This window comes from Danio rerio, chromosome 25 (assembly GCF_049306965.1).
Source record: "Danio rerio strain Tuebingen ecotype United States chromosome 25, GRCz12tu, whole genome shotgun sequence".
NCBI classification, from domain to species: Eukaryota; Metazoa; Chordata; class Actinopteri; order Cypriniformes; family Danionidae; genus Danio; species Danio rerio.
Window position 1 is genome coordinate 22,407,851 of NC_133200.1, and position 20,738 is coordinate 22,428,588.

At 35.7% G+C, this 20,738-nt stretch overlaps 1 protein-coding gene across 9 annotated transcripts in view; it reads left to right on the forward strand.

Annotated features, from left to right (window-relative positions):
- erc1a (ELKS/RAB6-interacting/CAST family member 1a) overlaps positions 1–20,738 on the forward strand; it is a 90,288-nt gene that overhangs the window by 172 nt on the left and 69,378 nt on the right. For 8 of the 9 annotated variants that reach the window (XM_068217369.2, XM_009298003.5, XM_073942060.1 and 5 more), the window contains exons 2-4: positions 3,154–4,002; positions 16,878–17,255; positions 20,211–20,285. In XM_068217369.2, the coding sequence (XP_068073470.1) occupies positions 3,316–4,002; positions 16,878–17,255; positions 20,211–20,285 (1,140 nt within the window). In that variant the 5' untranslated portion in view covers positions 3,154–3,315. 9 annotated transcript variants of the gene reach the window in all.

The following is a 20,738-nucleotide window of genomic DNA, read 5'->3' on the forward strand; positions in this document are numbered from 1 at the left end:
TTTGGTAAAAAACCTATAGTAGGGATTACATTAAAATACGGCTCGGCTATTCAAAATCTGCATATATTGACATTCAAATAGCGCTTCTCATTGACTGTCGCATTTGCTGGACAGCTATTAATAACAAAAGAGGAGCAAACATGTTAAGCCATGCAATGGTGGAGGAGAAGGACATTGAGGGAGGATGCTGAAGGCTGCGCGAAAGCAGGGCTGGATTTTACGGAACATTACGTTTTAGTGCTAAATTGTACTGATATAACAATTGTAGTCTGTCATTTTGCGCATTTGCAATTCTTATTGACGTGCTGTGTGGGAAATGCCGACGCTTCTGCTTGGTTTGTCTTGGTTTGTTTAAGAGCAGCCTTCACCTAAATACAACAGGATTATTGCATCGACAGCGATGGACACTGGATATATACTGTTGTAGGATATCATTTATGGGCTTGGGCTTGGTAGATCGTAATTATAATGTCGGTAAAGCAGCTGACATTAATTGGTTTATAACCTTGGAGTGTGAGGCTACAATAAAACCCCACCTTTCCTTCGATTCACTCATTCAGTGAGTAAATGGGAGATGCATTACACTATCTGGCTTGTGAATACATTTTCAATATGAGCCTCGTGTGGTGTAAAATAATATATTAACAATGCTGATGTTATAGTTGTTATAGTGGTTAACATTACTGAGTCAACACATAGGCTTTTATTAATATTGAATCATTGTCAAAATCATATTTTATTTGCTGCCTGTAATCCATTTATATAGCCTACAGTTGAAGTCAGAATTATTTGCATCCCTGAATTATTAGCCACCTGTTTATTTCTTTCCCTAATTTCTGTTTAACAGAAAGTAGATTTCTTCAACACATTTCTTAACATAATAGTTTTAATAACTAATTTCTAATAACTGATTTATTTTATCAGTGCCATGATGACAGTAAATAATATTTGACTAGATATTTTTTCAAAACACTTCTATACAGCTTAAAGTGACATTTAAAGGCTTAACTAGGTTAGTTAGGTTAACTAGGCAGGTTAGGGTAATTAAGCAAGTCATTGTATACTGATGGTTTGTTCTGTCGATTGTTGAAAAAAATATCATAAAGGGGCAAATAATTTTGACCTTAAAATGTTTTTTTTTAATTATTATTATTTTTTTAATATTAACAATTTGACATTTTTAGGGCATTTTTAAATATGTCTCAGTATGGCCAAGCATTACTATAATTATATTACTATTAGTACCATACGTTTATATTACATTACGTTTATATTACATTACGTATATTACCATAGAGACCATTTCTGATTGCTGGTTTTCTGGATTTGCCAATAAAAAGCACATGTTTCCTTGTTTTTAATTTTTAATTTTTTTTTCATTTATAAACTACTGATAATGTTTCTTCAGAATTTCGTAAAAGAATTCAGAACATTCGAGACATTTATTTGGAGAAGATAACATTAACGTATTGCATGTTTTCATACGTTATTGGAAATAATGGAAAAATAAATGTATATATCTTGTATATTTTAAATACACACATGCGTACACATATTTCTCCCTATATTTAAGCTCTAAAAACATGGATTACATTTATTTTTGAGTGTTATCAATAGTTTATTATTACATTATTATTACACATACCTGTTAATGGCACACCCAAAAAAGTGGTGATTAATTTTCTAGAGCTGTATATTAGCATCCCATATAAAATCATCCTAAATAATGCACAGTATCATAACAAATTTGAGCAATGACTATACAATACACAAGACATGTCACTCGTGCTTTGAATGGGGAAGAGTGTAATGGTTAACATGGCGAATGATGCCCTGCCTTTAAGTAAAGGTGTCAATCAGTAATTGCTACACTCTAAAAAACGTTAAATTATTTAACCCAGTTAAAATATTTGGTGCTTTGTTGGTTTATTTTTAACCTTTATTAGGTTATTTATTTAATAACTCAACCAGTTGGGTTAAAGATTTAGAATTTTAACAGTCAACTGATTTAACTGATTTGACACAAAACAGCTGTATTATTATGCGTACATAATGTTGTTTTTGCATTGTAAAGTTTATTTAAGCTATAATGCAATAATATATATATATATATATATATATATATATATATATATATATATATATATATATATATATATATATATATATATATATATATATATATATAATTTAATTAAATTACCTCTCCGTGTCGTGTTTTTTATATCCGTTTCACCAGCACTCCTAATTACTGATGATACAAACATGCGATTAGGCGATCTATAATAAACGGACAAAAAACCCTTAAGTGTCTGAAACTTAAAATGTAATGAAAATAAAGCTTTTTCAATGCAATTGCATGTTATTTATATACACAGCCATAATTATAAAATAATAGTAGCACTTGTAATAGTAGCAATAGGAATAGCAGAATGTAAAAAATAAAATTTAATCAAAACAACCCAACGCATTGGGTTAAATCATATAACTCAATGCACTGGGTTAAAATAACCCATAGTTGGGAAGGTGATATAGTAACCTATAGTTGGGTTATATGTTGGGTTTTTTTTAACCCAACTATTTAACTGAGTATAGACTGACGATTCTCTGGGGAGGGGCTTGGACTAGACAGGAGTTTCTGTAGATTTTGTGTGACTCAAACATTTAGAAATTAATCTCAAGATTCAATTGTTGTTTAATTTTATTGGTGATTCCTAATATAATATTTAATCGTAAATTTTGCTCGCAGTTTTATTGAATTTGATCTTTCCCCATTCAGACAGAATGCCTATGCATTGGGTTAGGGAAACATTTCAAAGATGGCCACCGAGTGAAATGACTTGCCTTTAAGGGACTTTGATTTTTACCACTCAAAGAAATATAACATGAGTTTAATATGTGACATAATTTTGCAAACATTTTTTGTTTTGTAGAATTTCTTTTTGAGCATTTACCAATTGTAGTGTTTTTGATCACCCCCCACCAAACTTTAAGTCAGATCATTTAGACATCTACCAAACATCTGGTAGCATGAAACCCAGAGCTAGTAAGGCAAAGAATATAATAAATAGTACTCAAATATATGTTTGATGCCATTTTGTCTCTCTTTGATATATCATTTAGTATGTTTTGCTTTTTGATTTCATTTCACAGGGCAGCACATTTGCTCCATCAGCCAGAAAGATACAGAAGACCATCTTTTGCTTGACCGATCACATTCCTTATACATGAGATGAAGATGATGACCTGGCCTTTGTATTAGCACATTCCTTCACATTCATTTTTGCCTTGGTAAATTGACCAAATTTGCCAAAAATGTACGGAAGTTCACGTTCTGTGAGCAAAATGGACAGTAATCACAGTGCGGGTCGAAACAACCAGAGCAACTCGGGAAGATCGCCTCGACTGCCTCGGTCACCCCGAATGGGCCACCGTCGCACCAACAGCATGGGTGGAAGTGGAGGAGGTCCGGGCGGCTCTGGAGGCAAGACACTATCCATGGAGAACATTCAATCTCTTAATGCTGCCTACGCCACGTCAGGTCCCATGTACATGAGTGACAACGAGGTCGCAATTGGGACTTCATCTGACCACCCTAAGACTGCCGTAGCGACGGGTCGCTTTGGAGGTAGCATACCCTATGGAGTCCGAGGAACGGTTACCGGCAGTACACCTGACATGGCAATGGTGCCGGCAGTATCGACTGACTCTATGGGCTTTGGAGGCGAGATCCATGCAGCTTCAACTGTTCCTCACTCCCTACGCCAGGCGAGAGACAACACCATCATGGAGCTCCAAGCCCAGCTCAAGGAAGTGCTAAGGGAAAACGAGCTCCTTCGGAAGGAGATTGAGGTTAAGGAAAGCAAGCTGAGCTCCTCCATGAGCTCCATCAAAAGCTTCTGGAGCCCGGAGCTGAAGAAGGAACGTGCACTGCGAAAGGACGAGGCGTCTAAAATATCAGTGTGGAAGGAGCAGTACCGCGCTGTGCAAGATGAGACACAGGTGGGTACATCTGGCAGGGTATGCTTGTTTTTTAAGCATAAGTGGACGTTTATTGCTGATCGGAGAGCTGTTTTGGGGTTTCAGTGGGATTTAGGATTAAAGCGTGTGCTTAAAGGAATGTAGTTTTAAATCAGGATCTTGATCAGTACTAAATGGTACTGCGTATCTAAAGTGTACTTATGTTTGGAAATAGATTTTCAGTGATACATTTTGTTTTCCAGCACAGTGCTAGGTTGTGGCTGGAAGGGCATGTGCTGTATAATACATATGAACATGTATTATACATGTATAGTTGGCGGTTCATTCCGCTCTGGCAACCCCTAATAAATCAGGGACTAAGCTGAAGGAAAATTATTAAATGATACATTTTAAATATCACATACTATTTATTGACATATCCCTGTCATATGAACAGCAGAAATGGTGGCAGTAAAATGGCAACTTGTTATGCTAAGTTTACACGAAAAGGATTTCAACTTTAAAGTGCAATTGGTGATTGTCTTAAGGATAGGGCTGCACGATTAATCGAAAAAACATCACGATCTCGATTCGACCCTATACACGATCTTAATTCTGCTTTTCTAAGAATCAGCCAATTATATTTTCAAGGTCAGGAGAGAAGCAAGGCAGTCGCGCAAGTCTTCACAGCAACACTGACACCTTCAAATGGCGTTAAAAGTGTCACATACTGTATTTATAAGGTATAATTCTCCCAAAAAGTGTAATTTCTGTCTTCATGTAATGATGTATTCGCGGCCGGGAAAACACACGTGAGCTGACACACTGTTTGTTTACTTCCAAGAACTCGCGTGTGCACGCAAATGACGCCTACTTTAGTGAACACAGCCTGCATAGGCTTTGAATAACAAGTAGTGAAGTTGTAAATAACGTTTAGTTTGTTGCACAGAGCAATCGTTTGAGGGCCATGGAGGAGGTTTGATTTGCAAGTATGTGTTTTTTCTTACAGTGACAGCAGCCATAAGCCGCACGTGGAAGTGAAAGTGAAACCTGTGCGCACATCATTTAAATGATCATATGGCATTTTAGAGTTATGATTACGACAAGCATTGATATTTTTTTTTCTTTCATAGTGAACACATAGTGTTGTGCATGAAAATAAATGTTTACTATAATTAGCCTATAATGTTGAATATAATGCAAGAAGGAATCTGATAATGACAAAAGTCTCATTTTACCAGTGAAAACAAATGGTCTAATAATGCTGTCAATGACAGATGACAAGCACATGTCTTAAACATAATAAATCAACTTTATAATTATGAATAGTTGTATTCTGATGTCATCATTTTACAGTGAATTAACAAACAGGACATAATGAAAGTCTGTTAAAGTCAATGACTATACAGAATTTAGCATTTTAAGCTACATTCATTTATTCATTTTCTTTTCGGCTTAGTCCTCTTATTAATCTGGGGTTGCCACAGCGGAATGAACCGCCAACTAATCCAGCATGTTTTTACGCAGCGGATGCCCTTCCAGCCGCAACCCATCTATAGGAAACATTCACACACACTCATTCACACTCCGGACAATTTAGCCTACCCAATTCACCTGTACCACATGTCTTTGGACTGTGGGGGAAACCGGAGCACCCGGAGGAAACCCACGCGAACGCAGGGAGAACATGCAAACTCCACACAGAAATGCCAACTGACCCAGCCGAGGTTCAAACCAGCGACCTTCCTGCTGTTAGGCGACAGCACTACCTACTGCGCCACTGTGTCGCCTTCAGTAGTCCTAATTTTATTATAGTTGTTTTACCATATGTTTGAGAATGTACAATAATAATTGGCTAATCATAATAATCTTTATTTTACATTTAAAGAATCGTGAGAAAATCTTGATTTTAAGCAAAAAAAAAAAATCATGATCCACATTTTTGCTAGAATCGTGCAGACTTACTTAAGCAACAAATTTTGGTTGAAAATCTTATCATATCCTGATAGGAATAATTATATTACTTGATCCAAATGTATTTATATCTATTTTAATATTCTGTGTTAGGTGTAGAGCCAAGAAAAGTTTCGATAGGCTACATGCCTGTCAAAATATGTAATTGCATACCTTATCTTGCGCCCACTGTTTGCGCAGATAAGATTGCATCTTAGACATGGACACAGAGTTGACACGGAGGATGGCAGGAAAACATGAACAACCTTGCTTCCTTTTTAAGTTTGGAATTGTAGTTACTCACTGTAAAAAGTTTTCTTTGCGGTAATCATAGTTGTATCGAGTTCCACAGTAACGTGTTACTGTATTTTAATTACATTTTTGGGGAACGCAGTAATGTAACGAATTACATTTTAAATTTACATTTTAAATTTTAAAATGTGTCACGTTACAAATATCGTTTTTGGAAGAAAAAAATGCTTCTTTTCTTTTTGCTGCAACATCAGTTACTAACCATGCGCTTTTAAATTGCTGGAATGGTTGCTGTCGAGAGTGGCTGCTTCTTCAAGTGGAAAACATTACTTTTGGTTTTATTGAGCGTGAAAACTAAAATATTTCTGGAAAATGCCGTCTATGTCCAGTCTCAAAAGAACTTTTAACTGCTTTTAACTCAACCAGCAACATGTTCAAGCACTTGAGCAGAAAGCATTCTAAGACGATACTTCTCACCAAGGAGGTCACCGGTGCCCAAAAACAGGGCGGCCCAACTAATTTGTTAAAATAAATTGTAATTTTGTGCAGGAACGGAAAAGAAGGTACCTTCTCAATGCAAAGAAAAGCGTTTCACATATTGTGTCTTTTCCGAGCACGCATCTTGGGAGTGCATATTGTGCACACTCGCATTTCTCAGGCGCCCCCAGTTGAACACCATGAGTCATGTGACAAGAACTGACCGGTTAGCTTCATACTTTGGAAAATACACATTTCAGTAGACTAATTACCTCAGACAAACACAGAACACCCACACACTGCTGTGCTTTTGCATACTATAGATGCCAGTGGTTACAGGTATCCAGTTTTCTTCTAAATGTTTTTCTTCTGGAAAAAGTGAATGATGAGAAAATTTTAAATTAAACTTTTTAAATATTTTGAATTTGTCAAGCTGCTGTGATCAACCCATTGTAATGTGTATAGGTATATTTTATATGTTTTTAAAAAAGAAACTTCAAAGTAAAGTAATTAGTAATCTGATTACGTTTTACATGAAGTAATCAGTAATGTAATCAGATTACAGTTTTCCTGTAGTAATCAGTAATTTATAATCTATTACTCTTACTTACCCAACACTGGCGGTGAATGTTACATGTATTGTAGTGATGTTGTCTAGTGTGCATTCATGTGTTCAGGAGGCGTGACTTTGGATGGAGATTTGCTGGGTAAGACGTAGTCTTTCAGTGCTATCAGGCTAACATTAGCATTTGCCAAGATCTCCTTTTGCACCTTTAAAGATGGAAGCTTTTTTGTGTTTTGGCTGTACAATAACAAATGTTGTTTTTGGGGGCCTGAATATGCAAACATATGGATTTAAAACTTAGGACAGTGATACAGTTACCATCTCTGTGTAAACAACATAAAATATGCAGAATTGTGTTTAATGCAACACAGGCTCATTGGAAATACGTGCTTCAGCATTTTTCAGCTTATTTAAAAAAATTTTTAAATGTAAAAAAATAATAGCAAAGAAACACACTACAATATTATTTCTGTAGTAAATAAAATGCACACTGTGTAGTAAGAAAGTGACAATGTGCACATCATACTTAAATGCTAATATATTTGTTATAGAGATTGCAAAACCTGTCATATCAGACATGTTTTTGCCTCACTAACAAAAATGAAGAGATTAAGTTGGAGATCAAACTGCAAAACGGCATAGATGCTATTTTTTAAACAATATATACTGCACAGTATTCAATTCAACAGTACCCCATTCCCAAAACTGCATTGAAATGCATGTACGAGGTAGTAACTGTCCAGCTTAAACTAGTTACAACCAGCAAACCATCTTAGTCTGGCTAGAATTATTTTTAGACAGCGATGATATAATCATCACATTTTTATTGCCTCAATATATTTTCATAGATTTATAGGAATGGAAATAGCGTAATTAAAGGTCCAGCTCATCTTCAAAAGAGAGGGGAAAGTGTACCTCTTCTCTGAGGTCATCCTAACGGCCAATCCTGAAATGGACATCCTGGTCCTGCTGCGTGCGGCTCACTGCTGTGTTCACTGCCTGAATTCCTGCAAGCCACAATATGCTCGATGAGCAGCACATCTGAGCTAATTAAGGATGAAAGGCTCTTTTTAGATATTCTGTGATCCTATCGAAGGGTTAGTTCACCATCAAATTATGCAATTTACTACTCACCACTTTGAATCCACAAGAAGCTTGTTCATCTTGGGAAGGAAAATTTACAATAAAATTTAATGTGATATGAAATGCTTAAAATAATTCAATTAAATCAAGTCTCATGCAGCCGTTTGGACTTTTTGACTATTAAATTTTTTTTGTTATTGAAATTTTGCATGCTGTCTAGCATTTTGACAGCCTTATTAACGATTAATATCAGTTTGTACATACTCCACATTGCCTCTGTTTAAGAGACACAAATTGTTGACAGGGAGTTATTGTTTAGTGGCGGACACAGATGACATTTTGCAGTGATGTTTCATAGAGATGGAGAGTAAATATACGCCAGGCGGAGATGACGTAGGTAAAACTAAATGAAGCAACAGTTTTTCAAGGTTTCATTAAAAATACAGAATTTGATTTGCATTTAAGTTGATTTTGACCAATAGGAACACCACATGTGTCAATTAACTATACATATTCATAGGAATGTTTCCTAAGCCTTATTACAAAACCACAAAGTAAACAGATACTGTTGACAACTAATTTTATTAAAAACATTACAAAAGCTAAAGAAAATTAAAAATACTGTGTAACTAATATATAGGCCAACAAATTAAAATATTAATGCCTTCTTAGTCTTATTACAGAAAAAGGAAAACAAGTTGATGTCAATAGCCATGTGGGTAGCACAGAGACATATAGTGCCATCGCACTTCAGAAATCCTGAATTCGGCTGTATTCGATTCCATCTCTCTGTTTCCAACTTCACTTGCACACTGTCCGATCATAATATAGGCAAAAATGCTGAAAAATAAATAAAAAAAACAAAAAAGGCAAAGAAATACAGTGGACAACAAATTAAAAAAACAACTGCAGAAAACAATGAAACCTTAAGAAAAACATAACATGACAAGATGCAAAATCTGTAATTCGTAAAATTGAGTTCATAATAATAAAATTAAACATAAGCATTTAATGGCCCCTACTGACTGCCAATGTATCTTGTTGACAAATGGATTATTTCCATCGGTCGATCCACTTTAGATACATGCATGAAAAACAGAGTTTTAATGACTGAGAAAATAAAGATCTTCATGTTTCCCTGCAGTTTCAGCAGATCTTGTTTATGGCTGTCCACTATTTTTGTTTGCAGTGTTGGGGAGTAGCTACTAGCTTAACTACATTTCTCAGTAGCATGACGGTAGCGTCACTACTTTCTAAATCAAATAGCTTTTCAGTAGTGAAGCTATTTTTTTTTTTGTCAAGTAGTGCAGTAGCATTCACACAAGCTACATTTACCAATCGCAGATTAATAAATGATGCCACCGCCATTCTCAGAGCTGTGAGGCCGGTGTCTAGCCGATGAAAGTAAATCCATATGATTATATAAATGACAATTTATTCTTCTCGTTTTATGGTGGTCGACAACAAACTTTTTGCTGCATTACTGGCACCTCTTGTTCCCGTCGGTGACGTCGCTAACACGAGAAATTTGCTTGATGAAAAGATGACTGAGGGAGAGGATTTATTTCTGAAACAGGATTCCACGTGACTACACCTCAAGAAGTACATGTTAGATTCAATAATGCTAGTTCTGATGCTGTGCTCTAAAATACTTTAGTAATTTATACAAAGTACAATAATGTTTTTGAACTGCACAATAGTAAAGTATTTAAATTTATTTGTTGTGGAACTGTAAAAAAAAAAAAAAAAAAAAAAAAAAATATATATATATATATATATATATATATATACAGTATAGAACCCTTCTTCAACATATTTACATGTAGATTTTAAACAAGCCTAAATGACTTAATTTTGCTCAGGTGTGTTTATATATGGTTAAATCCTAACTTTGCAGAGCTGCAGCCCTCCAGGAATAGGATTTGACACCTGTGACATAAAGAATAATGTGTGCTAGCAAATAACATTGTAAACACAAATTTTATTATTCTATAATATTTATTATTCTATAATTTTTATTATTTTGCAAAAAAATCAGTGGATTTATGAGGAATGATTTTGGGAGCATCATAACTAAAAACATTAAATACATTTTATTTAATGTTTACAATGTAAATTTAATTAGATTCACTTAATTGGTAAACAAAGCAAGTCTCTTATTTAATATATCTACTAAAAGAGAGAAAATATTACTTTACAAACTGAATTGTAAATAAATCATATGAACATTTTCATTCATTTATTCATTTTCTTTTCGGCTTAGTCCCTAAGCATATATTTAGCAAAGTGTTTTACGCAGTGGATGCCCTTCACTGCAACCCATCACTGGGAAAAATTCATACACATTCACATACATACACAACAGACAATTTAGCCTATCCATTTCACCAGTACCGCATGTTTTTGGACTTGTGGGTAAACCCGGAGCACCCGGAGGAAACCTACACAAACACGAGGAGAACATGCAAACTCCACACAGGAATGCCAACTGACTCAGGCGGCGCTCGAACCAGCGACTTTCTTGCTGTGAGGTAATTGTGCTATCCATTGTGCCACCGTACTGCCCCAAACATTTTCATATTTGTCAATGATAGAACTGAAATAAATTAAAAAATAAGAGTAAACACATTTACACAATTAAATAAAAAGACTCAATAGTGGGCTAAAAATCTGGGGATTTCTTCACGGACAGATTCAATGTGGGCCTAGTGACCACTAACCAAAGTTTCTATTTGAATACACCCCTGCCATTAAATGCAATATGTTGAGATACTGAGGCAGGTATTGTTAGCAGTGACAGTAGCAGAGTCCTTCATTGATGTTGCATAATTTGCAACTCTCCCTTATTAGAATGATGAGCTTCAAACTGTGATTCACTGCAACACGGCTGTCATGACAGATTCCCAGATGAAGGGGTGTACAGCGCTAAGCTAACGACAGCTTGCTAATGCACTCTTAGCATAATCAGCATTATCACGCTCCTCACACTGTTCGCTTAAGATTGAAATTATTATGCGAATCATCGGCGAGCTCTGAAGCTTGGGTTGTGTTTCTTATTCTTGGCAAGTAGTTTTGGGCCCGTTGGGCTTAATGAAAGCTTACCATTAATTATGGCACAGTTGTGTATGTGTGAACGATTAAGAAAATGTATAATTACTGTTGTTCAGTCGCTTTTTGGCTGACATCAGGTTTGCGATGTAGCATAGTCACATCTCATTGGCTGATTTTGTGAATGGATGAATAGCAAAAATAGAGAAAAGAGCAGATTGATTGTATAAATCTAGGATTGTTAGAGGAAATTGTATTAAATGAGCCTTATTTATAAAGCTTTATCTCATATTGAGGTTCTATTTCAATAGCTGAGATTGTACAGTGGGTTCATTTTAACTGATGCAAGTAGTAGTAGCAGTTACATGAGATGTTTACAACAGCGCTTACTCATATTACTGCTTCTACTAAAGATGGTGCTTTAGATTCAACTGTACTCACTGATAAATAAAAATAGTTTCAATAAGATACTTTAATAAATAATAGCTGATAAATACACTTTTACATCAAACTACAGATGGCTAGATAATTATATTAATTTATTAGAATGTAATATTTAATATTTTGCCATATACAGTGGTGTGAAAAAGTATTTGCCCCCCCCTCTCATCTTATTTTTCACACTTTAATGTTTCAGATCATCAAACTAAAATATTAAAGATGACACAAGTAAACACATTCAGTTTTGAAATTAATGTTTTTTTGTTATAAGGGTAAAACAAAATCTGAAACAACATAGCCTTGTGTGAAAAAGTTAAGTTTCATATTTCACTGTCATAAGTTCTGCATACTCTGGTATACTTGTTTGCTGTTTTTATTCAGTCTGTTGCTTTGACTGAAAGTGATGTAAATAAGGGAAAACAGGGAAGCAGAGACTAAAACCTGTTTAAATTGGCTTGACAGTGAAAACGCAGCCTGATTTTTAGCTTTGCTACTTGAGCTCTGAGGCTATTGATAAGTTGTAAGTCCAACCTGGCATAGCCCGACACCAAAAACGTTGTAATTGTAATATATATATATATGCAGTAAGACAAGAACTTACCGCCACATAGTCGTGTTTTGTTTTTGTGCCATATTAATCCATGACAGATTGAATCCTGACAATGTAGGACAAAAACACAATGAGCAAGATATAATTTACTCATCATCAGAAAATATATAGAATAGTATACATTTTATATGAGGGCGGGGCGATTTGGCTTAAAATCAAAATATCGATTATTTAAAATTTTACTTCTGTTACGATTAATGAGCTATTATTTTATTTGTTTCTTTTTTTGCCCTCACAGTTCATTGACAGGTTTTGTACAGTAAATCTGCTCATATTACAAGTGAGAGATTTTTGAACGAAGGGTGCATTACTTGATTTTAAAATAATTGAAGGAAACACACACTATTTTACTATTTATGATTATTTACTGAACATCAACGCTGAGCAACTGAAAAACACACTTTGCCTAAAACCAACAGTCACTTTTTTTCTTATATTAAAGTGAAAACAAATAACTTGCACTTTTGGAAACAAAAATAATTATTTTCAATGTTTTCAAAAGTAGAAAATAAAAATAAGTAAAATAACTCTTGTATTGTATATCTTGTAAATACTATTTTAAACAGTGCATTTTTTGAATCTGTAAACAAATATTTAAATGTAAATGATAATTTTATTGTAGTAGAAAATTTACCATCTTAAGGCATCTCTGGTTTTCGATCATCTGCAATATTATGCAAACGTGTGACGTGTAGTTAAATTTTTTGAGAGGTTTTCGGGTATGCAACTGCGCGACGGCTGCGCCGGAACATATCCGTACATTCAACACAGAAGCATAAATCAGTAATCAGTAATAGGATTGACCTGAAAAAATTAGATGTTGATTTAGATTACTTTTCGATTAATCACCCAGCTATATTTTATATACAAACTTTCAATGTTAATATTGCACATTGTGAAGTCTTCTTAATTAAAATGATAGTTCACCAAAACGCTGAAATTCGGACATTATTTACTCACTCTTGACTTATCTAAAGAAAAACAAGCTTCTTTCTAACATTGAAGACTAAAGTAGACATCTTAAAGAATCTTGAACATTTTGAACATTCTCCAAATTATAATTTTGTATCCAACAGAAAAAAGAAACAAAATTACAGTAGTTGTTAGCGCTTAAGATTGAGTAGATGGTTGGTAAATTTTCACATTACATGCTCCAGTCTACAGTCCCTATCATACATCTAGCGCAATAATGCGCAAGAGGTGTTTGGCACGATTTGATGCTATTTTCAGATCAGAGCAACCCTAGTTTTCACGTTTTGCGCCACGTTGTTTAAATAGCAAATCCATTTGAGCCACTGCCATCAATGGCATGTTGCTATTCTGGGAAACTGAAACTGACTGTGCCGTTGACCAAGTAAAAGCTGGTCTAAAGTCCAGCGCAGAGCGCATTAGTTATGTGCCTATGCAAGATCAAACGCTTAAAACACACAGGATGTACAGCAATACACAAATATCTTTACAAAGGAAAAAAAATAAAGGATTAAAATATTATTAAAATTATTATTTACTACATCAATAAAAAAACCACCACCTCCATGCCTTCTTCATTTGCGGGAGCTTTTTCAGTTTATTCATGACAATTTGAATTTGTATAATATTATTATTAACAATATTAATTATTTCTTGCATATTTATATTTGTTTTAATAAAAACAAGTTTAGATTTGTCCACCTGTCAGGTTTTGGAGACGCTTGCATCACCATATGGGGCATAAGAATAGGACGCGTGTTTGGATATAACCACACTTCATTATTATTGTTTATTAATGCATTTGCTGGAAATTAGAACTGAATTTAAAAATAGTTTTGTAACAAATCTTTGCACTTAAACAAAATTAACTATGTAGGCTAAGGGGCCGATCACACTGAATGTGCTTTTTTGCGCTGAGGCGCCTTTTTTGAATGATTTACTAACAGCAGCAAGCATTTTGCATGCTGCTCATGCAATCTTGCGTGCCTCGGGTTTTGACCCTTGCGCTGTGCGCTGGCAGTTGAAAAAAGTCAACTCTAAGTGGAAAAAAGCGTGATACATCACTCACATGTTTTTCATTCTCCACTCAAATGAAAGTAGAGGTGGGGTTTCCGTTGAGGTGCCTGCAGTGTTTGTGTTGTCAAGACAACTATGGAGACTTTTGAAGATGGAGGAGAGACTTGTGGTTGCTGTTTTGAGTTATCCAGAGCTGTATGACTTTTCAAATCTTGAATTTCACAATATTATTAAATAATAAAGTTATATTTATATCAACAGCAACACTCTCACAGAATACCAGCTGATTCAAATGTTGCCTAAAAACGTAAAAAATCCTACCACGCTTCTTTTTTCTTGTCAACAAAAAATGCAGTGTGGTGCGCCTCGTGTTTTTGGAACATAAATGCGCATTTAGGGTGATCGGCCCCTAAATGATGTATTCAGTGAAGTGCGTACAACACCGATTCCTTAACCACGAAAGTAAAGGAGTAAAGAGTATAAGTAAAGTAAAGAGAAAGTAAAGAAACTGAATGGAGGAAGCTCATTGTTTATCCTCGTTTTCTCGCCAGTGAAGCGTGCAGTTTTTCCACTTACAAAGTCCGCCATGTAAATAGCAAATGTGCCATGGCGCGACACAACTGACTCTTAAAGGGAATGGCAGATGAAACTCTGATTGGTTTACGTTTTGCTCAAAACACACCCATAACTCATTAAGAGAATAAGCAACCCTCTTAGACCATGTGCCAGTGTGCAAAGCATATTTTTCCATCTTTCAAATAGCAAAAGTGGATTCAGACACACTCTTAGGGCTCTATTTTGACGGTCAATGCGCAAAGCGCAAAACGCAGGGCGCAAATGCTTTCAGGGCGTGTCAGGACGCGTTTTTGCTAATTTAAGGACGGGAAATCTGCCTTGCGCTTCGGCGCATGCTAAAAGGGTTGAGTTTATTTTCTTAATGAGTTATAGGTGTGTTTTAAGAATAAACCAATTAGAGACTCATCTCCCATTCCCTTTAAGAGTCAGCTGCATCGTGCCAAGAGCGAATTCGCTATTTACAGGACGCAAAGTAAGTCTAAGTGGAAAAAATGAGCATTTCACAAGCAAATAGTTAACAGTTAACAGTTTTTTTTTAACAGAAAACTGTTAAACAGAGCATCTACTGCGTGAGAATGAGAGATAATGGATCACTTTCACTTTCGCTCTTGGATAGGGAAACTTTTACGCACAGACATCAATTAGTCTATAAATAAATACTTTTGTTTGTAAAGCTCAAATATTCGTTTCAAAACTATTTCTAAATTCAGTTCTAATTTCCAGCAAACGAATAAATGAATAATAATAGCAAAATGTGCTCAAAAACCTGAGTTATATCCTAAAACACATGCTTTGCCCCATATGGTCTAAAACCTGACAGGTGGGCAAATCTAAGCTTGTTTTTAATAAAACAAATATAAATATGGATATAATAAATAATACTGCTAATAATAATAACAATATACAAAAGCAAATTGTTAGGAATGAGCTGAAAAAGCCACCCGAGATGAAGAAGACATAAAAGCAGTGGTTTTTCATATTTATGTAGGCTATAAAATAATATGTTTTGTAATATTTAAATCCTTTATATTTATATTCTATATCTATTCTTATTATATCATATATATATATTTCCTTAATATTTACATTTTTCATATGTAAAGATATTTGCCTATTGCTCTCTTGTGCGTATTAAGCAGTGCGTAAGCGAGGCGCAACTTTGCGCCGGAGTTTAGACCGGGTTAGTTTTGGTCTAATGAAAAATCTATTATAGATTCTCAAAATACTCAATAACGCGCCAGCGGTCCACCTCAGAACGCCTTCCTTTTTAGACCAGAACGCCTATGGACGCAAAAATGAACGCTAATGCATTTGCTATTTAAACAGCGTAGTGCAACGCCTTAAAACGACTCTTGCGCCAAGCTTAAACTACCAAAAGACTATTGCGTCACGCCTTGCGCCACACTGCGCCGGGTGTATGATAGGGCCCTTAATGCTTTTGCTCCATGCCCTTTAGACTTTGTGCCTAGACCATTCAAATAGAGCCCTACATTTTTGCAAAACCACAAAGACATACTTAAACATATGTTTGATTGCAGTTTGTAGGTAAGAACACCATAGGGAAATATGACACCAACAACTTTTGCTTCTTTTCACACTAATGATATTTACCGAAACTTATAATCGACGAATAAAAGAATATGTTGTGCAGTTCTTTGCACAACACCAAACAAATACCACAAAACACTGACGTAATTTAATCTGTATGAAGATCTCTCTTCTTGTAGATGTGTACAATAAGGACGTGTATCTGAAACACAATAAAAAGTAGTCTAAGTAACACATTTCAGATTTACAAAAATGTATATAGCGCCTTCTAGTGGATTTGTCATCTGAAATGTGCATTGAAACATATTTCTAATAAGCCTGGGCTGGAACTATGCTGTTAAATCTTAATAATTTGCATATCTTTCATACCTCTTACAGCATCTGCAGACAACAGTGCAGGCGCTGCAGGCCGAGCTGCGTATCCAGCGTGACTTGAACCAGCTTCTCCAGCCGCCCGGGGAGCCTCTGGCCTGCGAACCCAGTGAGGAGCAGGAACGTCAGGCTCGAGAGCTCTTCTTGCTCCGCCGTACGCTGGAGGAGATGGAGCTGCGCATGGAGGCCCAGCGGCAGACGCTCGTTGCTCGCGATGACTCTGTCAAAAAGCTCCTGGAGATGTTGCACAGCAAGGGCCCGTCAGCTAAAGCCAGTGAAGAAGATCATGAGCGAACACGACGCCTGGCAGATGCTGAGATGCACGCGCACCACCTGGAGAACCTGCTAGAACAGCGGGATAAAGAGCTGGTGGCTCTCAGAGAGGTGTGTGACAACTGGAGATGAAACATACATTACAAAATATTACATTTATATCATATACAAGTAACAGTGATTATTTGGTCTAAATTTAGCTTTGAAAAATATTGAACTCTTTAGCTTGAAATCCAAAATCCCTCTGTTATTTTTATATTTTTAGATGTTTTTCTTAGACCGTTTCTTAATTTTTGATATACATGTCAAAACAGAATATTAAAAGTCTGATTTATTTTGAGTTTTAGAAATCAACTATTTGACATACTTTTTGACAAAGTGAAGTTTATTCATAAACTAATTTTGAGAGGATAACGTGCTTATGATTGACACGGCTGGCCCAGAGTCAAGCTAATGTACGAACCACTAATCAGACTATTCCTAACCCAGTATAAATAACCAAATATCTTACCTTTAGTCATCTTTGTCTCGAAGAATCTCCCCTTCCACCCCTTCTCCTCCTCTTTTCAACAGGGCAGCACGACGGCCCTGTGGCTAGCACTGCGGCCTCACAGCAAAAAATGCCTCTGGCTCGGGTATCCACCCAACCAGACAGCATTTTTGTGTGGAGTTCATGTTCTCCCCGTGCTTGCGGAGATCTACCCAAGCTCAAACTCCCCTCTCGCCCTGTAACGTGAGGGAGCTCCGGGCTCGAGGATCTTATGAGCTCAGGGCTCTCTCCCGGGACAGCATGCCAAACTAGCTTATTACCAATCATCAGCTTAGTGTGAACTCTTAAAAGGCAGTTTAGATGCTATTATAACAGAAACTAAATCAAACTATTGCCCAATTCATATACTATCCATCCTAAATAGTATTTGAAAATAGAATTAGTGTGTCCCAAACTATAGTTTGTTGAAAAGAGTATGCTAAAGGTTTCCGGATATTTTACTATTTCCAGTAAAAATTCAAAGTGCAGAACTGTCCGTACTCGAACTGCTAATACATAATGCTAATACTAACGAAAATACATTGCGCGTTGGATGTGAATTTGATTAGAACTACAAAGTATGGAAAAACGTGTAAATAAACTACAAACACGGCGGACACACGAGATAAAAGTCAAGTCAAGAGGCTTCGGTAAATTTGTATAAATGACTATTAATTAATATCTAACTAACTGGAAAATATTTAAATCACATTTTCTGTGGGCGACGCAGAGCACGTTCGCCTAACAGCAAGAAGGTCGCTGGGTCGCTGATTCGATCCTCGGCTCAGTTGGCATTTTTGTGTGGAGTTTGCATGTTCTCCCTGCGTTCGCGTGGGTTTCCTCCGGGTGCTCCGGTTTCCCCCACAGTCCAAAAACATGCGGTACAGGTGAATTGGGTAGGCTAAATTGTCCGTAGTGTATGAGTGTGTGTGTGTATGTGTGGATGTTTCCCAGAGATGGGTTGCGGCTGGAAGGGCATCCGCTGCATAAAAACTTGCTGGATAAGTTGGCGGTTCATTCCGCCGTGGCGACCCCAGATTAATAAAGGGATTAAGCCGACAAGAAAATGAATGAATGAATGAAGGAACATTTTCCGTGTTATATTTCAACTGCAAGAACTATATGAACTTGTTTAATGACTTATTTGGAAGATGACTTGTAAAAGCTTATTTATCCAAAGACCTGATGAGATTTCTATGCATGAAAGTATCACAAATGACAGATTAATCTGCTGCTGCTGAATCCCCAATATAGTAGGTAAATAAATATGACAGAAATGTGGATGATGTGTCGAGATGTTTGACAGGAGACGTAACTAAGCAACATAACAATAGCGAGGAAGTAGTATTATATTATTATATGCATGTCCTACACAAAAGAGTACATACTTTTAGGGGGTAGTATAAGTATGAAAAATGGGACACTGCATATGTAAATTACTTGTAATTATTTTATGTAAATCTATGAAACTAAATAAAGAGAGCACGAATATCTGGTTTTGGCAGGAGCACTTTTAGCTTAGCGTAGCATAGATTATTGAATCAGAGTAGACCATTAGCATCTCGCACAAACTTTAAAAAAAAAATATAATTTTATGTATTTGGTCTTAGAGGACGATGTAAATACAGAAATGTCAAGCTTTAAATAGAAAAATGATCTAAACTTTGAACAAGATGCTAATGGTCTAATCTGATTGAGTTATTTTTGCTAAACTAAGCTAAAAGATTACTCGTCAGACCCGGTGATTGGCTGAATAGTTTAAAAAATGATTGAGTTAAAACTCAACTGTTTAACTTGTAAAATGAGCCTATTTGCACAAAAGTGAGGCGTTCCTTTACATATAAGAAAAAACAATAGAAAGAAATGTCTAATTCTCATTTAGTTTAACCTGATGTGCTAAAACAATTGAAAACTGTTTAAAGATGGTAATAATTTGGCAAAGATTTAGTTACTCAATACTCTCTAGTGTCTAATGTAGTCTTTAAATGTTTTGATTACATTTTTATTTGAGAAACTAACTTTTTTAATTTACATATATATTTATATAAAATACAATCTAATAAATGAGAATCTAAAGTGAATTTTGCAATAACATAGTTTAGATAACTTGAATAACATGGTTGACAAACCTCATACAAAATGGATGACAAATAAAACCACTCATACAATATTAACTACATCCTTCTGAAGATGACGACCAGGTTTTCTGAAGGTTAAGCACCTCCTTTCTCAGGAAAAGTACAAATAAATGAAATATTAAATATCTAAAATATCTGTAGTGAATAAACAACATCACAACATCCTGTCACACAATAAAGGCATCTGCTCTCTTTAAAGCGTAAAAATTAGGATTTGTAATTGAACTAGATAGCAGAACACATTTGCACTCGAAAGCAGCTTCTGCAGTGGGATAGACACAGGCAAAAGTTAAAAAAACAAAAAAACGCTGCTCTCCCTTAAGGTATGATGGCGTATCTGAGAGCTCTATTTCTGGTACTGGTGTGAAGAAAGTGGCAAACATGTGTGTTAAATTGCAGGAGCTGCACCGCCGCCTCGAGGGGACGCCAGAGACCACCAAAACAAAAGCTCTTCAGACTGTCATTGAGATGAAGGTAATACTTTAGCCCCTGTTTTAATACTGTTTATTTATACTGTTTGCTTATCTTTTGTCTGGCAGGGAGGGAAAATAACGTTCTGTCTTCACTGATCAAAATAAACTACAGTCCCATGAAACATTGTGAACGATCTAATCAAATCAAAAAGATTCATGGGAGTGGGCGGAGCTAAAGATCTAATTTGGCACAATTTTCCTTATATGACTTCAATTGGTTTCATTTTCATCAAAAGTATATATAATTGATTAGCATTGTAAAAGCAATGGGTTGGTTTTTCGAGGTTTTTCTGTTTCCCTTTGAAGAAAATCAATGGAGTTTTGCTTATGCAACTCGACTGTCGCTCTCTGTTTAGGCTATTAAAGGGATAGTTCACCCAAAAATGAAAATTCACTGACCAATCACTCACACTCAAGCAGTTCTACATTTTTAGTAAGGAAATGTGCACACAGA